This window comes from Mus musculus, chromosome 11 (genome assembly GCF_000001635.26).
Source record: "Mus musculus strain C57BL/6J chromosome 11, GRCm38.p6 C57BL/6J".
NCBI lineage: Eukaryota > Metazoa > Chordata > Mammalia > Rodentia > Muridae > Mus > Mus musculus.
The window spans coordinates 86141272-86164273 of NC_000077.6; the positions used below are offsets into that span (position 1 = coordinate 86141272).

Below are 23002 nucleotides of genomic sequence, written 5' to 3' on the forward strand. Positions count from 1 at the left end.
GTGTATATTTCACATGATAATATAATTTTAAAAACACTCAAAACTCCTGAAAGCCGGTAGAACTATAACTTTTTTTTCCCATTTTTTATTAGGTATTTAGCTCATTTACATTTCCAATGCTATACCAAAAGTCCCCCATACCCACCCACCCCCACTCCCCTACCCACCCACTCCCCCTTTTTGGCCCTGGCATTCCCCTGTACTGGGGCATATAAAGTTTGCGTGTCCAATGGGCCTCTCTTTCCAGTGATGGCCGACTAGGCCATCTTTTGATACATATGCAGCTAGAGTCAAGAGCTCCGGGGTACTGGTTAGTTCATAATGTTGTTCCACCTATAGGGTTGCAGATCCCTTTAGCTCCTTGGGTACTTTCTCTAGCTCCTCCATTGGGAGCCCTGTGATCCATCCATTAGCTGACTGTGAGCATCCACTTCTGTGTTTGCTAGGCCCCGGGAACTATAACTTTTAAGAGATGGGCTGGCACAGTGACACAGGCCCGTAATCGCAGCACTGGGGAGTGGAAGGCAAGATAATCAGGAGTTCAAGATCATCCTCTGCTGCATAAAGGTTTGAAGCCAGCCTGGGATACGATACATACATCCTGTCTTAAATAGAAACAAGCAAAACAGGGCTGGAGAGATGGTTCAGCAGTTAAGAGCACCGACTGCTCTTCCAGAGGTCATGAGTTCAAATCCCAGAAACCACATGGTAGTTCACAACCACCCATAATGAGAAAACAAAGAACCTATGGGCCAGAATGGAGGGTGGGGGTGGGGGCAGAGTGAGCAGGGCCAGAGGGAGAAGCGTGAGAAAGGAAAGGGGGAAAAAATAAGCAAAACACACAAGAAAAGAACTTTTGAATACTAATAGACACAGATCCTAATTATACTTAAAAGGAAATGAAACTGCTTAAACTTAGCACTGGAGGACTACAAGCTAATTAAGTGCACTTACTAACTGATTTCAATATTTATTTTCATTAATGAGAAAAAGACACATTTCAATTGATCCACGTCTCTGTCAATAACAATCTATACATACATACATACATATATATATGTTACAGATATATATCTGTAACATTTAAGATTTCCCTACTAAGTTAAAAACAACACTCATCTAGCTAATTTTTAAAAAATTCATTTATGTTCTCTATAAGCTCTCACCTTTCTTACTCTCATCTCTAGCCCTCCTTCTCTCTCTCCCTTCCCCACTCCCTCCACATGGCCATGGCCAGCCTCTCTCTCCCTCTTTTTACCTTCTCTCTTCATCTCTGCCTTTCTACAATAAAGCTCTAAAACCATAACAAAATTTTTTTCATTTATTACTGTGTGCACGTGTACTACAGTATGCATGTGTGCACGTGTACTACAGTATGCACGTGGCGGTCAGAAGACAGCCTGTGGAACTTGTTCTCTCCTTCCACTTTTATGTAGCTCTGGGGATGGAACTCTGGTTGCCATCTTATATTAAAAAAAAAAAAAACACCTTTGCCTGCTGAGACATCTTACTGACTGTACTGGCTAGTTTTGTGTCAACTTGACACAGGCTGGAGTTATCACAGAGAAAGGAGCTTCAGTTGGGGAAATGCCTCCATGAGATCCAGCTGTAAGGCATTTTTCTCAATTAGTGATCTAGGGGGGAGGTCCCCTTGTCAGTGGTACCAGCTCTGGGCTGGTAGTCTTGGTTCTATAAGAGAGCAGGCTGAGCAAGCCAGGGGAAGCAAGCCAGTAAGGAACATCCCTCCATGGCCTCTACATCAGCTCCTGCTTCCTGACCTGCTTGAGTTCCAGTTCTGACTTCCTTTAGTGATGAACAGCAATGTGGAAGTGTAAGCCGAATAAACCCTTTCCTCCCCGACTTGGTTCTTGGTCATGATGTTTTGTCCAGGAATAGAAACCCTGACTAAGACACTGACCAAAGGCTAAAAACACAACAACAACAACAACAACAACATCAACAACATCCCAACAAAACAGGCTTACCTGCTATTTTCTCTAAAGAGATAGTCAAGCACCATAAAGAGTCCTTTGAGCACGACTTGAGTTGATGCACTGATAATAGGGATTTGTATTGCCTCCTCTTTACCATGGATTGGTGTGACTTTCTCTTCTTTTTGAAGAACAGCTGAGAGATGCCTCTGTAAGAAATTACCGTATCATTCATTAAGTGGGTAGAGGGTTGACAGAAGGAAAATCCTTTGCAAAGTATTAATACAAACCAAAATGAAGCAGGTATTCATGAACGCAAAAACTCAAATCGCTTTGCATTTCTGGTCTTGCCTCTTTACCTATCACAGTAGTTAGGATGGAACTCCAGGGCTTTCTGCTTTTCTGTAACTGACCTACCCAAGCCCAGCAATGGAGTTTGGATTTCCATGTTAACAAATATTCCTCTGAGCCAGACACTTTAATAAAGACATTTAGGAGAATAACTTCTTCAGGCAACTAGCATGCTCTTTAGTACCTTTCAGAAGCAATGAACTAAAATTTAAAAGTACCAATGGATTTGAATAAAGTTTTTTTTTCCCTAAATGCCTGAATTATATATAGGAAGTAAGTCTGGTAATGAGGCTATCATATGATAAACATATTTTACTAATATTCATTTTTCTTGCTATTATTTTGGTAGATGAACCCAGGTCTTCAAGAACAGTAGTAAGAGCAGGGCATGGTATTGAGAGCCTTTCATCCCAGCACCCAGGAGACAGAGGCAGGTGGATTTCTATGAATTCGAAGCCAGCCTGGTTTATAGCCAAGACTACACAGAAAAACTTTCTCAAAAACAAAACTGACTAACAACAAAAAGACTACTACTAGGCAGGGACTCTAATGAGCCACACCCAGACCTGATAAGTAAAATTTAAATAGTTTAGAGAAACAATAAAAAAGGAAATAAAACTAAGACCAGAGGCATTGAAGAGTTAAGCATAGACTGCTATTAGTGACCCAAGAATTCCTCAACATACAAATCTTTCCATGAGGAAAAGTAAGGATATGGTTAGTGATGAAAGTTTAGGTTAATCGGGGTATCTAGCAAGTTCAAGGCCAGACTATAATACATAAGACCTTATCTACAAAACTGAAAACAAAAACATATACAATACTATTAAGTCTTAAGAAAAAAGAAAAGAAAAGAAACAAGGCTGGAGGAGAACCCAGGTTTAGTTTCCAGCACTCATGTGGCAGCTCACAACTGTCTGTAACTCGTTTCAGGGGGATCCGAAGCCTTCTTCTTGCCTCCATGGGTACACACACACACACACACACACACACATACACACATACATATATACATATATACATACATAAATAAATCTTAAATAACAAAAAAAGAATCCTCCTTGAAATCCCTCTTCTAGGTTTAGCCCATTAAATGTAGACCTTACCTCACACCAAGAAAACTTCTCTTTGCAACAGTCAGAGACCATCACAGAAAACCACAATGAATCAAAAGGCAGAGTTATGGAGCCCAATCCCAAAGGATACATCTACAAGGTAACTCTTGCACCTAAGTCAGGGATCACTGTAGAAGACAATGGGTATGTGGAAAGACTATAAAACTGGAGAAACAAAAATTTGCTGTGAGATTTTGTGTGCTAGGCCATACCCATAAAGTCTCACCAACATGAAGGCCTAAACAAGAACTGAACAAGGATAATAGGCATGCTAATGTAGAAGGACAGGGCAGAAGGCCTCAATCCTACACAAAGAACTGTGGAAAATGAGAATAGTCTTCCAAGGAGGAGGGCACCAATCGTTTATCCAACACCAATTTCAGACACAGATGCAGACGCAGATTCACACTTGTGCACACGCACACCCTACATGCAAGAAACTTAACTACATATTGCTACAGGGAAGATTTATATATAGTATGATTCCAATCACAAGGCATTCTAGAAAAGACAAAGCCATAGAGTCAGCAAGGAGATGAGTGCTTGTCTGGGTTTCAGGAGTGTCAAAGGGTACAGGAGGAATGAAGAAGTACAATATAGAGGATGTTTTAGGACAGCAAATCTATTCTGTATGATGCCTTAATGGTGGGTGACTAGGCAAATCCTAGTTGAACTAAACAACATGGGGACTAAGCTGTCAGAAAAACCATGGCCTTTGGGTGACAATAACACACTAATGCTGATTCATGAACTATAAGAAGTATATTCTATGACTCTATTTATTGTCACGGAGGACAGTGGCGATGAGTAAAATTGTACCCCACGTTCTCAGGGTGGGCCCAAGGTTAAACAAACACCTTTTGCAGAGAAGAGTGTCTGGGAAGAGAAGTTTACTGGTTAAGCCTCTAGGCCTTTAGGTACCTCATTAAAATGGAGATCTGTCTTGAGGCTAAGTGACCTCACATCCTCTACCTGTGGAGGTGTTTGGGGCATTTCGGCCTGATAGTCACAAACCTATGGAGAGCTGTGGCCTCAGGCCAGGACCTGTTGTCCAGGAGCGTGGCAAAACACCTACCATTCCTGCAAGGTCACCAGGGTTTCAAGCCTGTACTCAACCAGGGACCAGGCTGCCTTTCACGGCCCTACAATATTGATTTCTTTTAGCTGTGAATAAAGGAATAACTCCTTTAAAGTCTTACTTTGTCCAAACTAAATAATATATTTGTGCCATCACCTAAAGATTATCAGATTTAGATAAGAAAATTTTAAAACAATTTTAAACTATTAATTTTTAAAATTCTAGACATTTTACTGGATATGCTATGGCTTTTCTCACTCCTAAATGACACCTAGTTAGCTAAATAAACATCATGGTAGAGAAAAAGCATCTTACCTGCAAAACTGGAAAAGTAGCCGTGGTGATGCCCATCCTGTATAAGTTTAAGAGCATCTCATTTCCACTCCATATTTTACAAGACGACTCATAACCCCTTTCTACAAGATGCTTAGAATTTGTTTCTAACCAACTGGAATTAAAACAAAACAATTCAATTAACCAGTGTCATCCTTAGCTGTACTGTTTTAGCGGAAGGGGAGAACTGTTACTCATACATGGATCTGTATGCATCCATTGACATTGTTAGGACATACGCATGTAACCCATCTCCACAAGCGCACATTCCATTCTGTAAAACAAGCACTGACATAGTAGAAGTCAGCTTTTATTAAGAAAGAAACAAGTGTGAGCTTTTTGTGGATTTGCACTGCTTTACTAAGTCTCATAGGTATGAGGTGTTTATATCAAATCACATAAAATGGATGTGAAACAGGTATTTATGGTTCACATTTACAACAAAAGAATTACCTGAAAATAATATATATTGATATGCACACTCACTTAATAAAAGCTTGAATGTCATTTTATAGCAAAGATCTGAGTAAAAGTGACGACAGTACTCAAGGTAAGCAAAGTCCTCACTACTCTGGAAATCCGAGTCTATTAAAAGGAGTCAGAAACACAAACAAAAATGTAAGAAAGGGAATATCAGGGCAAAAGACAGAGCCCGGGGCAGAGTGCTTGCGTAACCCATGAGGCTGTAGGCTCAGTCCCCAGCACACAGCAGGTAGCCCTGCACATGAAAATAAAGCTAATCACATCTTGGTGGTTACTGTAATCTTATGTCTGTGAGGTTCTCCTGGAACTGATTTTCTAACAACTGAATGCAGAAAAGTGGCCAGTCCCAGAGGGGATTTAAAAAAAATGTTTGAAAACAGAAAGAATAGCTGGTACAAAGTTAAACTTTGCTCCTTTGAGGGCCTGAAAGAAAGCCAGTGTGGGAATCACAATGGGCAGTAGAGATAATGGTACAAACAGTGCTGCAGAATTAAACTGGAAACAGACTGACTGGTCAGCACGAGGACAAGAAATCTGGGATTTATCCAAAGTTTGAAATAAAGTTTTAAATAAGAAAATGAGTGGGGGCTGGAGAGATGTCTCAGTGGTTAGGAGCATTGACTGCTCTTCCAGAGGCCCTGAGTTCAATTCCCAGCAACCACATGGTGGCTCACAACCCTCTTCTGAGGTGTCTGAAGACAGCTACAGCATACTCATCATATATATTAAATAAATAAATAAATAAAATCTTTTTTTTAAAAAAAGAAAGAAAGTGAGTATTTTAAGTATTCAAAGGATGATTCAGACTTCCCACACAGAATGGATTATGAGAGCTGGGGCACGCCTTTAATCCTAGCACTTAGGAGGCAGAGGCAGGTGAATTTCTGAGTTCGAGGCCAGCCTGGTCTACAAAGTGAGTTCCAGGACAGCCAGGGCTATATAGAGAAACCCTGTCTTTAAAAACAAAAACAAAAAAAAGAATGGATTATGAGAGAAAGAAAAGAACGAAAGCAGAGTCATATGAGGAAGCTGTCGGTAACACTGAGACCATGGACACAGGGTGACTCGAAGCACACTGTACAAGTGGTGACTCTAGGGTTCAATGACTACCTAACTGGAGGATGAGGTGAAACAGTGATCCAAGACAATACTTAGTATTTGACTTGAGGAGCTGACAGGCTGTTTCTTTAGATGAGAAAGATGAATATAGAGCGTGAGGAGACAGTAGGATAGAGCAAAGGGAAGAAGTTCATTCTGTATTTAAAGTTAAAATATATTAGATATCTTAACAGATATAAAAAAAATAACTGTTTATGAGACTCATACTGCAGGGCGAGGTCAGGACTAGAGGCCCAGACTTAGGCTTAAGCAATGTTGTGGACAATTCTCAACCCCACAGCTCTCAGACTGGGATGCAACTGCATATAAACACAAGGAATAAGTTGGGGGAAGAATGGCCTAGTGGCTGAAGTATTGGCTTGCACAAGTACGAGGACCTCTGAGCCACCGAGTCATCTCTTCAGCATCCTTGAGTTTACTAAATTTAAAGTACCCTGACATAATAAAACATGTCTTTAAAGCCGGGCAGTGGTGGCGCATGCCTTTAATCCCAGCACTTGGGAGGCAAAGGCAGGCGGATTTCTGAGTTCGAGGCCAGCCTGGTCTACAGAGTGAGTTCCAGGACAGCCAGGGCTACACAGAGAAACCCTGTCTCGAAAAACCAAAACCAAAACAAAAACACATGTCTTTCATACAAAAAGACAATATGAACACACTGACAGACAAAAATTCTTACTTGATGAGGTTATAGCACACATCTCGTAGGGGCTCGTGGCTTTTCTTCCTTATGTTACCGTTGATCAAACTATCTAGCTCATCCCGAGCAAACCTAAGCTGAACTTCGGTTACACTGTAGCTTGCTGATTCCCGAGCACAGTCTTCAATGTTGTGAGCTTCATCTAAAATGACAACTTGTCCTTTCAGCTTTATATCCATCTGTAAGATAAAATAATTTTCTATTAAAACATTTGATAAAGTGGATTTAATAGGTTAAAGATTTCATTTAAAAATTCACAATATAGGCCAATATTGCTTGTGCACTTTCTATTAAGGAGTTGACACTCAAGCCAGAGCCCACCACATCCCACTCTAAAACACCAAGCAGCCAATCTCTCAATGAAAATGTGCTTTGGATCAAGGCACCAATGGCTACACAGAGGGTATACAACTGTATAAAAAGGAAGTTTTCAATACAAAATTTAACATGATTACCAAAACACCGTGTGTGTGTGTGTGTGTGTGTGGTGCCATGACTAAGCACAAGGCTTCATGCTCGTTATGTAAGCACTTTAATAAATGAGGATACATCTGTATCGCTGAATAGAAAATCTTTAGAAGAGAAACAAAAAGGCAGATTCAATAATTCTAAAACAATATATATGTTTGTCTCATTTCTGCCTGACCTATGACCCTTCATTTTGAACCCTTCTTCTCCAGCATGAACCTAGAAGATCATGAATCTGTAAATCAAGAGACATCATGTTTCCTACAATAAGGGTAAAAGACAGCTCATAAGCAGGCTCATCAGTTTAAGTATTCCAAGGCTCTGTGGTCAGAGACCAGATCAAATACAGTAATGGATATGCCATCCAGGCTGGGCCAAGCAGAGTGACTGGTGGGATTAAAGCAAGCTCATGCTCTTTTCTCCAGATTAGCTAACTGCTTGTGGTTGTTCTTGATCCCACAAGAAAAGGACTTCCTGAGGACAAAGCCATCATAATGAAGAGAAAGCTAATTCTTTTAAAACTCTTTTCAAGTTGGGTTTGTGTAATTTACAATTGAGAATCCTGAGTAATAAAACATGGAATTTCTATTAAAGTAATCACCAATAAATTATTTTGAGAAAGTAATAACATATACAGGTCTGAAAGTGACTGAAAAAGAACTACAGAAGAACAGAACTAGACGGAGTATCAAAGGCAGAAATTCCAGTAGGACAGGGGCAAGGCAGAGCACTTCAGCAAGTAGGACAGGGCAAGGCAGAGCACTTCAGCAAGTAGGACAGGGCAAGGTGCTCAAGGGCTTCAGACAGGAGTTTTAATGAGGGTTGAAGGGCAGTTCTATACCAGACTACTGAGCATCTTGAAAATAAAGCATATATATATGGATCCTATGCCAGAGCAAAGGGAGAAATCAATTTTCAAGTAAGGGAATGATAGAATAAAAATAACACAAAGACTACCTTCACTAACATTGTTACATCTACACCACAACGGGGTATATATCCAAAAGGTGTTCCACCATCCCACAAAGACACTTGCTCAACTTTATTCATAATAGCCAGAAACTGGAAACAACTAGATGTCCCTCAATTGAAGAATGGATAAAGAAAATGAGGCACTTCTACACAATGGAATACTATTCAGCGACTAAAAACAAAGGCATCATGAGCTGTACAGGCAAATGGATGGAACTTGAGAACATCATCCTGAGTGAGGTGACCCAGACCAAAAGGACAAGCATGATATGTACTTACTTATGAATAGAGATTAGCCATAAAATACAGAATGCCCATGCTACACTCCACAGACCCTAAGAAACTAAGCAAGAAAGAAGGCACAAGTAAGGATGCTTGAATCTCACCTAGTACAGAGAATAAAAGTCATAAGAGGGGCTGGAAAGATGGCCCAACGGTTAAGAGCATTGAATGTTCTTCTAGAGGCACTGAGTTCAATTCCCAGCACCCAAATGGTGGCTCACAACCATCTGTAATAGGATCTAATGCCCTCTTTTGGCATGTTGGTATACATGCATACAGAACACTATACATAAAATAAGTAAATGACCAAATCTTTAAAAAATAGTCATAAGGGGCAGGAAGAAGGAGGGAGCTGGGTAGGAGAAGGGAAGGGAAAGGGGAAGGGGAAGGGGAAGGGAATGGGGGTGCGTTCAGGATCAGGTGTAGGGAGAAACAAGAGAGATGGACAACCAATAACTAATCCAACTTGAGACTCATCCTATGGGCAAGCACCAACCCTTGGCATTATTAATGACACTCTGTTATGCTTACAGACAGGAGTTTAGCATGGCTGTCCTCTGAGAGTCTCGACCCAACAACTGATTCAGACAGATGCAGATACCCACAGCCAAACAGTGAATGGAACTTGGGGACTCTATGGAAGAATAGGAGGAAAGATTAAGGGCCCGAAAGGGGATAGGAACTCCACAGGAAGACCAACAGAGTCAACTAACCTGGACCTTTGGGGCTCTCAGAGACTGAATCACCAACCAAAGAACATACACAGGCTGGACCTAGGCCTCCCCACATATACACAGCAGATATGCAGCTTGGTCTTCATGTGGGTATAGAACAACTAGAGCAGATGCTATCCAAAAACTGTTGCCTGTCTATGGGATATGTTCTACTAGCTGGGCTGCCTTGTCTGGCCTCTCAGTAGGATGTGCCTAGCCTTGCAGAGATTTGATGTGCCAGCATGGGGGTATACCTGGGGAGGGAGGTCCACCTGCTCAGAGGAGAAGAGGAGGGGGGATGGGAGAAAAGATTGTGGGAGGGGGTGAGTGGGAGGGGCCAGTGAGCCGGGTGTAAAGTGACTAAAAAAATGAGCTAACCAATAAAAGGTACAGTAGCAGAGGTTAGCGGTATGGTAGCATATAAAATGCCTAATTGAGGTTGGAGAGATGGCTCTGTGAATAAGAGCACTCGCTGCTCTTCCAGAAGATCTGCATTCAGTTCCCAGCACCCATATGAGGGCTCGAAACTGTCTGTACCTTTAGTTCACGGGAAGTCTAACAACCTCTCCTGGACCATGGACACCTCACACATGTTTTGCACAGGCATAGACAAATTCAGGCAAATCAATACACGTAAAATAAAAAAAAAATAAATGAAATATCAAAAATTTAAGTGCCTATTAATTTTGAACTTTAAAAACTGGAGCTGCAGCTACGATTGAGCTGGGAGAGTACTTGCCTAACATGGATGAAGCCCTGAGCTGGATTGCTAGAACTGCAAGACCTGAGTGTGGCAGCAGGCACCCGCAAGCCCAGCACTTGCACTTGGACAGTAGAAGCAGGAGGATCAGAAGTTCAAGGTCATCCTCAGCTACATAGCAAGTTCATGGCTAATTTACTGGGCTACATGAAATCCTCTCCCAAAGACAAAACAACACAAAACAACCCTGGAACAGAAAAAAAGAGCAGAAAGCAAGCATGAACTGTACAGTCACATACAAAGAAAGCAGTAACTGGCTACACCTAACTTTACTCTTTGTCTTAGGCTATAATAATTATAATAAGAATCAGGCGAACAAATAAAACTTAAAGTTCATTACTAAAAAAATTTACAATGTACAACTTTCATAGTACGTATATAAGTTCTTGAAGATAGTTATTCCCCCTGCCAGAGAAATGTTTTTAAAATAATTCTTAACTTTGCCAGGTGGTAGTGGCACATGCCTTTGATCCCAGTACTCGGGAGGCTGAGGCAGAGGCAGAGGCAGGTAGATCTCTGAGTTCGAGCCCAACCTGGTCTATAGAGTGAGTTTCAGGACAGCCAGGACTACAAAGAAAAATCTTGTCTCAAAAATCAAACAAACAAACAAACAAACAAACAAACAACTCAACTTCATGAGTGGAGAGAACCATGGTTATCTAATGGTCTTATAAGGGGAACAATTTTGCTCCACAGGGGACATATGGCAGTATCTAGATATCTGATGGTAACAACTGTGAGGATTCTATTGGCATCTCAGAGACAAACCCCAGGGATGCCACTAAACATCGCAAAGCACAAACAGCCCAGCACAACCAAGATTCCTCTAGCCTGATGTGACTCAGTCAAGTCTGGGTTTAAAAGTCACCTCTTAATTCACCTTTCAACATGTTTTTGTTTCTCTGTTTAGGTACATTCAGTACAAAGGGGAAAAAAAGACATAAAACACCAAAAGCTTTTCCATTCACCACTTATCTCAGTAAGCAGTAAGTTCTAATCTCTATATATACTCACAGTTTCCCTTATTTGTGAGTCTAAAAGGTAGTTGTAGGGACAAAACACTATGTCAGCATCCTCTATCAGTTCTCGAGCTGTATAGTAGGGACAAGCTTTCAGTTTCCTCCCGAGGCTGACTAGTTCTTCTATGTCCCAGGCTCTGGACATGCCCTGAAGGTGCTGCAGTGTCTGCTGATTACTAATTTTATGAACACCATGATAGAAATAGCAGGACTTCCCCTGAAAACAGACATAAGTGATATGTGAACCAACTTTGGAATCAAAGGAGTAAAATAAGATTATCTCAGAACTTAAAAAACATTACTAAACCCAAAAGCTAATACTTTATAGGGAAAATAAATACTTCCATATTTATAATCACAATCATATCTTCCTGCCAAAACACAGGGATCTCACTATGTTGCCCATATCGACCTTGAACTTCTGGGCTCGGGTGATCCTCCTATCTCGTGGAGCTGGAAGTACAGGCCATATTCAAAACCATTTAAATTATAGTAATTGTCTTAGAGTGAGAGAGAACTTAAATATAAAATAAATGAGAAAAATATTCTTAAATTGTTTGATATAGTCATGACATTAGCCATAACATTTCTGAAAGGATGAACAAATCAATGGTATCTCTTGTTGCTTTTAGAACAGAATTAAGAGGCTGGGTAGTGGTATAGCGTGCCTGTAATCCCAGCACTCAGGAGGCAGAGGCAGGCATAACTCTGGAAGTTCAAGGTCAGCTGGGTCTACTGAGTGAGTTCTAGGACAATCAAGGCTACGCAGAGAAACCCAGTCTGAAAAAAACGAACAAACAAACAAACAAACAAACAAACAAAGAGAAATTTTCTGTTCACTCTCTTGTCCCTTTTCAAATTTAAGCCATGTGACAATATTGGAAGTAAGGAAACAAGAAAGGGAGAGGAGGGGGAAAGGGAAGAAGGAAGACTATCTTGAGAGAAAAATAAAGAAGGATAATTACAAGGATAAAATATAAGAATATCCCCAAGATTCAAAATCATATTATTCCGTCTCCATCTTTCCCTATTTTACACGTGGAGAAAAAAATCTGTTTTAACTTGTACTTTTTGTAGTTTCCATTAAGGTATGACATTTCTTTTAACTTGTACTTTTTGTAGTTTCCATTAAGGTGTGACGTTTCTTTGAGTGGCTGTTCTTGTTTGTGTGGTACTGGATACTGAGTCTAGGGCCTCGCACATTCTAGGTAAGGACTCAACCACTGAGTCACAGTCCTTATATGAACATTCAAGATGTCCAACAATAACCCTTATTTTTTGATGATTATTAATGTCTTTGTTATTATGTTATCAAAAGTAAAACAATTTTGTAAGTTATTAAAATTTTAATATCTTACCCCAAGTATGAAAGTTCTATATTAAAAAACTGTATAAAAATGGGGGCAAGAGTGAAGCCTTAGTGGTTAAAAGCACTTACTGTTCTTACAGAAGACCTGGGTTTGGTTTATAGCACACACAGCAACTTACAACCACCTTAACTCTTGTTCAGGGCACCTGATGCCCTTTCCTGACCTCCATGTAGTAGTGTGCATGCAGGCTCCTCACATATACATAAATTTTAGAAAGAAATAAACAGTGTGTAAAATCAGCCTGGAATGGCGGCCAGCATCTATAATTCCAGAACCTGGGAGCCTGAGACAGTAAGGTAGTAGGTCTACCTGAGTGCCACAGCAATATTTTCCAATTAACATAAATAACTTAATTAATTAGGTGAATGAATAAAATGTATGAAACTAATAGTTACATCACCAAAAATTTAACAACGGTTTAAGCTCTGAAAATGTGCAATTTGCCAGGACCTCAAAATTCTAATTTTTAGGGACTGGAGAGATGGCTCAGCAGGTAGGAGCACTGAGTGCTCTTCCAGAGGACCTGAGTTCAAATCCCAGCAACCACATAGTGGCTCACAACCATCCATAATAAGATCTGATGCTCTCTTCTGGTGTGTCTGAAGACAGCAACAGTGTACTCACATTCATAAAATAAATAAAACTTTTTTTTAAAAAAAAAGATAGCAAGTTTAAAAAAAATTCTAACTTTTATCATCAATGTGACTGTACAGGGAAGAATTTAATAGCAAAAGACCAAGCCAAAACAAACAAAAAAAATCTGTAAACTCATTTTCTATGACCAACAGCACACATGTTAATTAAATTTATACAAAATTTATACCCTTTAAGGCTGTAGATGACATTATAGGCCTTTAATCTCTGCACTCAGGAGGCAGAAGCAAGCGAATCTTTTGTGGGGGCCAACCTGGTCTACAGATTGAGTTCCAGGCCAGCCAAAGCTACATAATGAGACCTTGTCTCAAAACTAGCAAACCAAATGATATATACCCTTTTGAGTGAGTGGATTATTTGTTAGGTTCTCTAATGATGTTATAATAAGAAAAATAGGCATTGAATGTATAGAGTAGAGTATGCTTAAGTTTATATAAAGTGTTCTTGCTCAGAGAATAAATATGCACATGTACTCTAGCAAATAATGACTTTTCTTCTGAGATATTCTGGCAAAATAAACATACAACTTTACAGTGGTTTCCTTGAAGGGTTTGAGTACAGGGGAACTGGACAACAGGACTCCTCGTCTTGGGCTAGCTTTGACTCTTTTATCCATGTCCTTTATTTCTTTTCTTTTGGGGGTGAGGGAAAGCAGGATCTTCTTATATAGCCCAGGCTAGCCTTAAATTTGAATCCTCCTGTACGAGCCTCCAAGGGCTAGGATTATAGTTGTGCAACATAATACTCAGATTTTATTTATTTATTTGTTCATCATTATTTTACAGGTGCGTGTTGCCTGCATGTATGTATGTGCACTACATGCATTTCTGGTGCCCATAAGGGTATTTGACTCCCTAAAACTTGATTTACAGACATATGTGAGTTGCCATGTGGGTGTTGGAAATTGAACCCTGATCCTCTGAAAGAACAGCAAGCGCTCTTAACTTCTGAGCCATCCTTCCAACTACTTCATTTGAATTTTTTAAAAATAAGATGATCTATATTTAAAACTTTTTAAAGAATTGGCATTTCTGGCTCAACTTTAATTTTCTTTTCTCAATTGAAACAAATAATTAATTTTGGCAGACAGGTGCCTATCTTTCCAGCATGGAGGCACTTTGAAAGAGACGGTGAACAAAAAGCACATGTGCCTTCAGATCAAGCCAAATAATCAGAAAGTTTACACTTGAAGGGCTCTTAGAACGACAGCCCTGTGCAGGCTGATAGTGAAGCCAAAGGCGCATCCCTTTTAGCTCTGTAACAGAACCCAGAAAGGAGTCTGCTGGCTGGAGCGTTATCACACTTTAAACTCCTTTCACTCAGTGTCAGTTATCTATTTATCATTTCGCTTTGGTAAATCAGCCATACTAAACATAGACACCTATGGTGACTTTGTAATTGGCCCTCATTACAATACCAAATTACTCTAAGGGCTTGGGAACAAGGAAAAGAATGCTCATGTACACCCAGAGGGTAAGTGTTTTACACGGAGCGAAGATAGAGAAAGCCACAGCAACCATCTTTGTTTACTTTCATCACTAATCTTCAAAAACAAAATACATGTTCATTTCAAGCCAATGGAAAATTCTGAGCATTGAAGTCTACTATTTTTACATGACTCAAACTTGAAGATAAAAGATTAAATGCAGGATTCTAGATTATACAAAAGACTGCCTTAAGTTTTTAATTGCTTTCGCCAATATATTTTAACTTATATATTTCCTACAAATGCATACTTGGTCAGGAACAAGTGAAAATAGTCTTAATGACAATGGCAGTCAGCACTTGATTTTAGCAAAACCATTAGTAACTCATAGAGAACAATTTAAACATGGTATTTGCAGTTTCACCACAAAACCCTTTTTCTTGAGTACCTTTAAAACATAAACAGTGAAGAGATTCCACACAATTCTTCAGCTAATGAGAAAGTACTTGAATGGCAACAAATACGACTACAGAATTTCAACAATGATTCTGATTAAGCCTTTGTTCTCTTTCTTACTCTGAACAAGTCACTCAAGCTTGTCCATAGTCCCTCTTATACTGTACAGTCTCTTCTACTACAAAGCTAAATAGCTGTCAAAGTGTCTTCACTAGGCCCCAAAAAGCTTAGTAAACGCTGATCTGGTTAAAATAAAACACTGAGAGAGAAAGAACAATAAAACATAATTTATTCATATTCTATTGTAGGAGGTGACCATCAATGAAACAAAATTCTTGGGACTCGGACTCATAGTCTTCTATGTAGAATCAACTCTGATAAAATAACAGACAAAAAAAAATTCTCAAAATATACTGCTATTGCTCACTTTATACACTGGTTTGCTGAATATTCCTGAGTATAATCTCATACTTACAACTTCAATTTTTAAGCACATTATCTACACTAATTATAGACTCCCAAAATAATACTGCCCAGAATTAAAGTGGTGTCTTATGTCATTCTACCTATCTTAAATTCATACCACACCAATTTCCCTAGAAAAACTTAAGACCGTGTGTGACATTGTTTTAAACTTAATAATCTCATATAATTTTTGAAAAAATATGTACTAATTAGAATTAGAAATTAGAATAATTATGTATCTCAATATTAAAATTTTCAACATTTGCTGTTTAAACTATACTTAAATATATAAGATATGCTAATTAGATCTAATTAGATAAGATTTTTAAAACATCTTTACCCCTTCATCTGACATTACCCATGTTCAACTATTTTGGATAGAGGGATTTAAAAAAAAAAGATTATATCTGAATACAACAGAAACTAATATCTATAAGTTTTAAAACCAAAATCTATCAGTTTAAATGTGAGTCAAGATTTTCTTACAGCAAAATATTTTTCAAAAAATATCAAAACCAGTAATTACTTTGATTTTCATATTCCTTAATGGTCACTAAAAAATACATAGCGCACGCATCAGGCAGTCTGAGTGTTTTCCTTTGAAGTCACAGCTGTTTTACTTACGTGCTTGCCATCCAGCAGCTCCATGCACTTCTCCTTTCTGTTGAAATTCCCCACCACTTCAGGATGGACACAGCTGTGGTCCCTGCTGGAAAGAATAGTCATCGGGACCCCTGAGTAAGCTGTCTTACGGAGCTCCCTGGTAATCTGAGCAATCTGCTTGTGTGTCCGCGTCCCAAAATAAATTTTAGGTCTCTTGCATTGTCCCCCGTGATCTTTCTTAACAGTATTTGCAGGCTCTTGGTTGTTTCCTTGTTTAGCAGAACAGCAGCACCTGGAACAAAGGCCATCCACCTGAAACAAGGAAAGAAAACAGAAGCTGTCTGGGCCACCACAGCAAACGATAGAACATCTCTCAGAACGCATCACAATGGTGCAAGAAGCTTTCAGACATTACAGTCTCTAAATTCAAGAAACTATGCCTCATACACAAATTAGTCCTGTCTTCTCAAACTTAGAAACAGTGTTTCCACACTTATATTCTCTCTGACATCATACTGACTCTTCAATTCCAAATGTTTAAAGTACATTTTAATCCTTCTCTTTAATAATTTATAGTTTTTAAATGATATGACAGATTGAAAAACCATCAATTTACCTTGGGTCTCATGAGAACTTGTGACATTATAGAACTGGTAATTTTTCTCACAGAACAGCTCAAATATGCAAATATGCTACATGTTTTTTAAAAAGCATTTGAAAGGTGGTTAACAAAGAATAGATATAACAAGCTGAATCTTAAGCATCACTACAAAAGGTAAAAAAAGTTATTCTCTAGCAAAGGCAAGAAAAATGAATGCAAAAATATCGGCATTTTATAGTGAGTGAAAACAGGCTGCTTGCATGGAACGAGTATGTCCAATTACATGTGTGAAATGAAAACCCACCAGAAAACTGTTACCAAAATAGCTCATCCTGGACAGGCTCACTAGTAACTCAGTATCATAAATTAAATCATGTAAATGCCTCTTTAAATACAGCAAAGGAACCTCAAGAATACAGTCTACAATTTACCTGATTTAACTCCTGCTTCCAAATTCTGCCCACACCCCATTTTTTTTTGCAAGTTTAATGCTATGAGAATTCACAGATTCTTAATAAACACTCCCTTCAAAGCTCTCATTCCTCCACCAAATGAGAAAGACTGAAGCTTCATGCAAGAGAAATGTAGGGAAACGGTCACGGGTAGGGTAAAAGGTAAGCAGCACAACCATTTAAAAGAATTTACACTGGAAATATTCGGTTTTGTAGAACAAATACTCTACTTACTGCATTAAAAAAATTGTAATCAGTAAGATTAGCCTTCATAAACAAATGATAAGTCATAGTATGTTACACCACAATACTGGAGATCAAGCTGTCTTTTAGCCTCAGTTCAGTGGAAAAGCAAGTTCAAATTACTCCTAGTCTCACTCAACCTTGTCCACCATTAAATATTACAATACATGATAGAATGGATGTAAATGTGACCCTTCTGGAGCTGTCACTCACTGGGATAAAAGGTTCACTGATGTGCCAAATAAACATTCAGTCAAAGCAGATAAAGTTACAGTCATGCTGGAATTGTTATATTCCCCTCTCGGGTTGCCAGTAACAGCAGATTTCATTACAGAGTGCTGCCACATTAAATAGCCAGTTCCAAATATCCTGCCTTCTATATTGAATAATTACTTATTCACTGAAAGGATAAAAGAAGAGTTATGAATGGGGCCCTTGTCAACAGTGAAGCAGAAAACAGCTGACGTGTGGTTTATATTACATATGTTGCAATATCTAACAACTTACACTCACAGAGAAAATGGAATGCAAATTATATCATGATATTTGCACTGAATTCTTTTTTAGTTCCTACAGCGATCACGTTAATTAATTAACATACTAAGAAACTAAGGTAATTGCAAGTACAGAATTAGTTTACTTTTTCATGCCTTCAGACCTTTTACTCAATTATACTATTTCTCTTCCTATAATGCTGTTGAATTTAGACTATTAGACTATTAGGACTTATTAAATCATTGTGTTCTGTATGGATACATTAAACAGAACCCTAAATTACCGTAATTCATTAAAATGACTCTCAAGGCTTAGAAAACTTTTTGAGAGAACACTTTTCAACATTAATTTCACTTAATATTTAAGTTCACCTATTTCCTGACTCCCTTTCAAAAAACAAGGTACAGAAAATATAAAATAAATCAACTACGACAAATGCATTTAATTTACAGATCTTCACATATATGTGAACATATTTTTCATATAAATATTTTCAAACAAACACTACCACATAGTTCTACAACTTGCTATTTTGTATTCATATTTTAAATGTTAAAATGGGTGAATTTGGCATTAATAAATCAGTTCTCATCTTAAATTTTATGTGTAGCTCTACTAACAAAAGTTCACGATTAAAAAAAATTTAAACAGATAGATTTAGATACCACCAATTTTTTTTACACCATTAATTCAGAAAAGTATAAACTGTGGATATTTTCATATGAAGTGTGTTTTGTTTGTTAACTTTTAAAGTGATCTGAAATAATTCTGTATATATAAATTCAAGGTAGATCCTTAAGACAGTTCTCAGTAGGGAGTTAGGCAAGGAAAAAAATAAGACTGAAATTAAGACAGTTGAATCTTGTTCCTATGTAGTCCCGAGGTCACTACTTAAAGGATTTGAGAGAATGTTTGAAGATGAAAAAGTGGCATGACAGCAGAAAGGAAGCTCTTCAATAAGCAGTTAGCTAATAACAAAAGGAGCTGCCTGAACCAAAATTATTAACTTTCGACACTGAAAGAATACATGAGATAGGATCTGACTAGCAATGACAGGACATCAGAACACTCCTTGAACCGTGAATAGCTCCTACTCTATGGCCACTCTCTGAAACCTTTGGACTTGGGAGTACTGAAGCAATCAAATGAATAAAAAATAACTTAGCAGCCTCCTTGCCTGATTCTCCTGTTAATAGACTTATGTTTCATAGAATAGTTGTTTTTGCCTATGCTCTTTAACAGAATTTCTATCAGGACAGTACAAAAATAAAATTTAAAACTATAAACTCTCATCCAGTGTATTGAAGGCCAGCAGGTGAAACACCTGTTCTCCAAAACTTGTCAACTCTATGGCCTTTAAATGTCAATGAGTTATGATCAAGCTCTGTAAAATGGCTTCCTCCTCACATCTGGAAACTGTCTTTACTTCAACAGAAGACAAGAAAACCCACGATCTACAGCAGCAGAAGTGCAGTATCATTTAAAGAAAAACACAGAGGACACCCGTGGACAGGACAGAACTCACCTGCTCAAAAATTCCTTTCAACTCTTGGCCAACACTGTTCTTGGGAAGTTAGAAACTAAGAATTACTAGAAAATTGTCCACATGTTTAACAGTTTCTAGTTCCTCTAGTATACACCTCAATTCTTTGGAAGGGCGAAGGATTAGAAGTTTGATTATGAGAGACAGGCCAGCTGCTGTGCCTTCCCACTATTCCCTGCATAAAGCTGTGAGGAAGTTCCAAGTGTAACACACTAAGACATCAGCTGCTCAAATCCCACAGCTCTCTGCAAACTTTCCCAGCACACCCCCTTTAAAACAGTAGGCCTAACCACTTGAAAAATAAAATAAGTAAGGCCATGAATTTTCAGAAAAGGAAAATTAGGAAACAGAAATTAATGTCCCTGCCAACAGTGAGGCAGGAAATAAACAGCATTAGTCAGTGTCACATATATTGAAATATCTAATAGGATCACAGAAAAAATGGGAAGCGAATCATATTATGATATTTTCATGGAATTCATCAAGTTACTCTGATGAACTGTGGACTACAGAACTTCTAAAAGGAGACTATGGATTGAATAGTTTTTGGAGAAAGCAGAACAAAAAGAGCATATTTGCTATGAACAAAACACATTTTAAGCACAGTGTGGCGGCACACACTGGCTATCCAGCACCTGAGGAGTGGAGGCAGGCAGGAGTATCAGCACACAGCTACATAGCGAGGTCGAAGACAGTCAGGACTGAAACTCAAGTCTGCAAATGCATGTGTGCACTTGCATACTCTCTCTGTCTCTCTCTCTCTCTCTCTCTCTCTCTCTCTCTCACACACACTCTCTCTCTCTCGCTCGCTCACACACTCACACACACACACACACACACACGAAAGGAAAAGCAAACTATATGGAGGAAACTAATAAATGAAAGAAAACAGTAGTCCTCATTCCCTGACTTCCCAGATGTGCAGCTATTTTGTCCCACTACAGCTTCCTTAAGGACAGCAGCTCACATTTCTTCGCATAACGCATTCACTGAGTGTGTAAGTATAACCTAATCTGTTTCCCTTGGAGGACTATGACTCAGTGTCCCAAAACAAACTACTATAGCCTAATATCACATTTTAAAAGTCTAACAAATATGTAAGTACCAATTTAAAGTGGCTTAAATATGATAGATACTTCAAAAATCAAATGCTCAGCTTTTTAAAGCAAAAGCACGGGATAGTTTCCTACTCTCCAGCTAATATTTGTGGCGGTTTTGCTGTGAGTAACACATACATATCCTCAGAGGTTCAATATTAATAACTACCACTTATTAAAGCTGTCCCTGGATGAGGCACTTCACATGCAGTATCACATTCCATCCATCCATTCAGTCAAGAAACATTAGAACTTCTGCTTCCACCAAGCCAAGCAGAAGACAATGACAAGGGCCACCCAACCTCATCTACAAAAAAGGCTTCTCTCTTTACTTGCCTTACAAGGGGCAGTTTGGAGAGTTTAGCAATGTCAGTTTCATGAATTACAGAATTGTTTCCAGTTTGTTTTATGTGCATTATTTCTCTGATGCAATTACAAAATATTCCTAAGGATAAATTATGAATTAAAGTATACAGCTCATAAAAATTACTTAAACTTACATTTCAACTAGATATTGTCTATCAAGATCCATGATAAGTATAACAAAAGAGTGGAAGAGAAGGACTGTGCTCAGTTAACAGAGTCTTTACAGAGTCAGGGAGCTTTTTTTTCCACCAGCAAATGTTTTTCATCAAGGGTTAGAGAATAAATATTTCAGGTTTTGAAGCATATAAGCTCCTATTTAAAAAAAAAAAAACCCATGTGATAAAGTTTTGGGGGTTTTGGATTTTGTTTGTTTTGTTTTGTTTTTTGAGGCAGGGTTCCACTTTGTAGCCCAGTCTAACCTCAGCTCTTTTTTTGAAACCCAAAATGGTTCTTAACGTGATCCTTTTGCCTAAGCCTCTAGAATGCTGACATTATAGGAACCCCCCCAAAAGGATATATTTATTCATTTGTTTGTTTAGCGTTCTTTTATATGTATAATGTTTACTTGCATATATGTATATGCATCACATGTGTGCCTGCTGCACAGGGAGGTCAGAGGAAGTCATCTGATCCCCTGGAACCAGAGTTATGGGTGGTTATGAGCTGCCACATGGTGCTGGGAATTGAACTTGGATGCCCTGCAAGAACAAGTGCTCTTAACTGCTGAGCTATTTTTCCAGTCTCAGGAAAGGTTTTTTAAAAACAATAAACCAATTGCAAAAATTATTAAAAACATATTCTCATTAATATGTAAAAACTTCTATTTAAAAGGACATTGTTCTTGGGCCATTGGATGCCTACAGCTGCTACAATCCCACTTACTCCAGAAGCTGAGGCAGGAGGAGTCCAAACTGGTTCAAGGATAGCTTATCTCAAAGCAAAACTTTAAAGGATCTGGGTACTGTAGTTCAATGGCAGAGTAGTTGCATGGGTTCAACAGACAACACTCAGAATTACAAAAAGAAAAGCAGCCAGCAGCAGCAGCAGCAACAGCAGCAAGAAGATGCCTCCCTAGGTTAATAAATAAGGTAAAAGGAAGGCAGAGACTAAGAAAAGATATTTGCAATGGATAAAAATAAGTAAAGGTATCTAAAACAAGATAATAAATACACTTTAAAAAGGCAGACCTAGTGGACAGCAGGGAATAGGGAATCACACTAGACCAAAGTGGAAAGGCTGTTGAGTACTTGAATACATTAACAACCTAATGCTTAGCCCATCTCATTTATTAGGAAAATGCTAATTAAAACCACAATTTCCCAGCACTAGGGAGGCAGAGGCAGGCAGATTTCTGAGTTTGATGCCAACCTGATCTACAAAGTGAGTTCTAGGACATCCAGGACTACAACGAACCAACCAAAACAAAACAAAACAAAACAAAACAAAGAAAACATCACAATTTCCTTTATACACCCATCAGACTGGGAGTTGGAAAGAGTATGAAATAGCTTTCATAAGGGATGAACACACATACAAACTGACAGATCCACTTTGGAAAACACAGTGAAATCACACAGTGGAAAACACTAGTAAAATCAAAGATACACAAATTCTTTGGGAGCTCAAGAGATGGCTCGCTGGTCACAGCCCTTGCTGTTCTTCCAGAGCCTGAACTTGGTTCCCAGCACGCACATTGGTCAGTCGGCTCACAACGGCCTGTAACTCCAGATTCAGACAGAGATCTAATACCCTCTCTTAGCCTCTCTGCACACACTGGGTCCACACACAGACACACATGCATACATGCAATTAAAAATACATCTTTAGCCAGGCAGTGGTGGCTCATGCTTTTAATCCTAGCACTTGGAAGGCAGAGGCAGGCAGATTTCTGAGTTTGAGGCCAGCCTGGT

The 23002-nt window shown here is 38.8% G+C and overlaps 1 protein-coding gene across 2 annotated transcripts in view; it reads right to left on the minus strand.

Annotated features, from left to right (window-relative positions):
* Brip1 (BRCA1 interacting protein C-terminal helicase 1) overlaps positions 1-23002 on the minus strand; it is a 143080-nt gene that overhangs the window by 83136 nt on the left and 36942 nt on the right. For both annotated transcript variants that reach the window (XR_879647.2, NM_178309.2), the window contains exons 7-11: positions 16317-16607; positions 11317-11538; positions 7087-7286; positions 4791-4923; positions 1986-2140 (exon numbers count right to left, since the gene is read on the minus strand). Coding sequence is in view for 1 of the 2 variants with exons in the window: in NM_178309.2 (NP_840094.1) it covers positions 1986-2140; positions 4791-4923; positions 7087-7286; positions 11317-11538; positions 16317-16607 (1001 nt within the window). In the remaining variant the exon portion in view is untranslated. The remainder of the gene's footprint in view (positions 1-1985; positions 2141-4790; positions 4924-7086; positions 7287-11316; positions 11539-16316; positions 16608-23002) is intronic.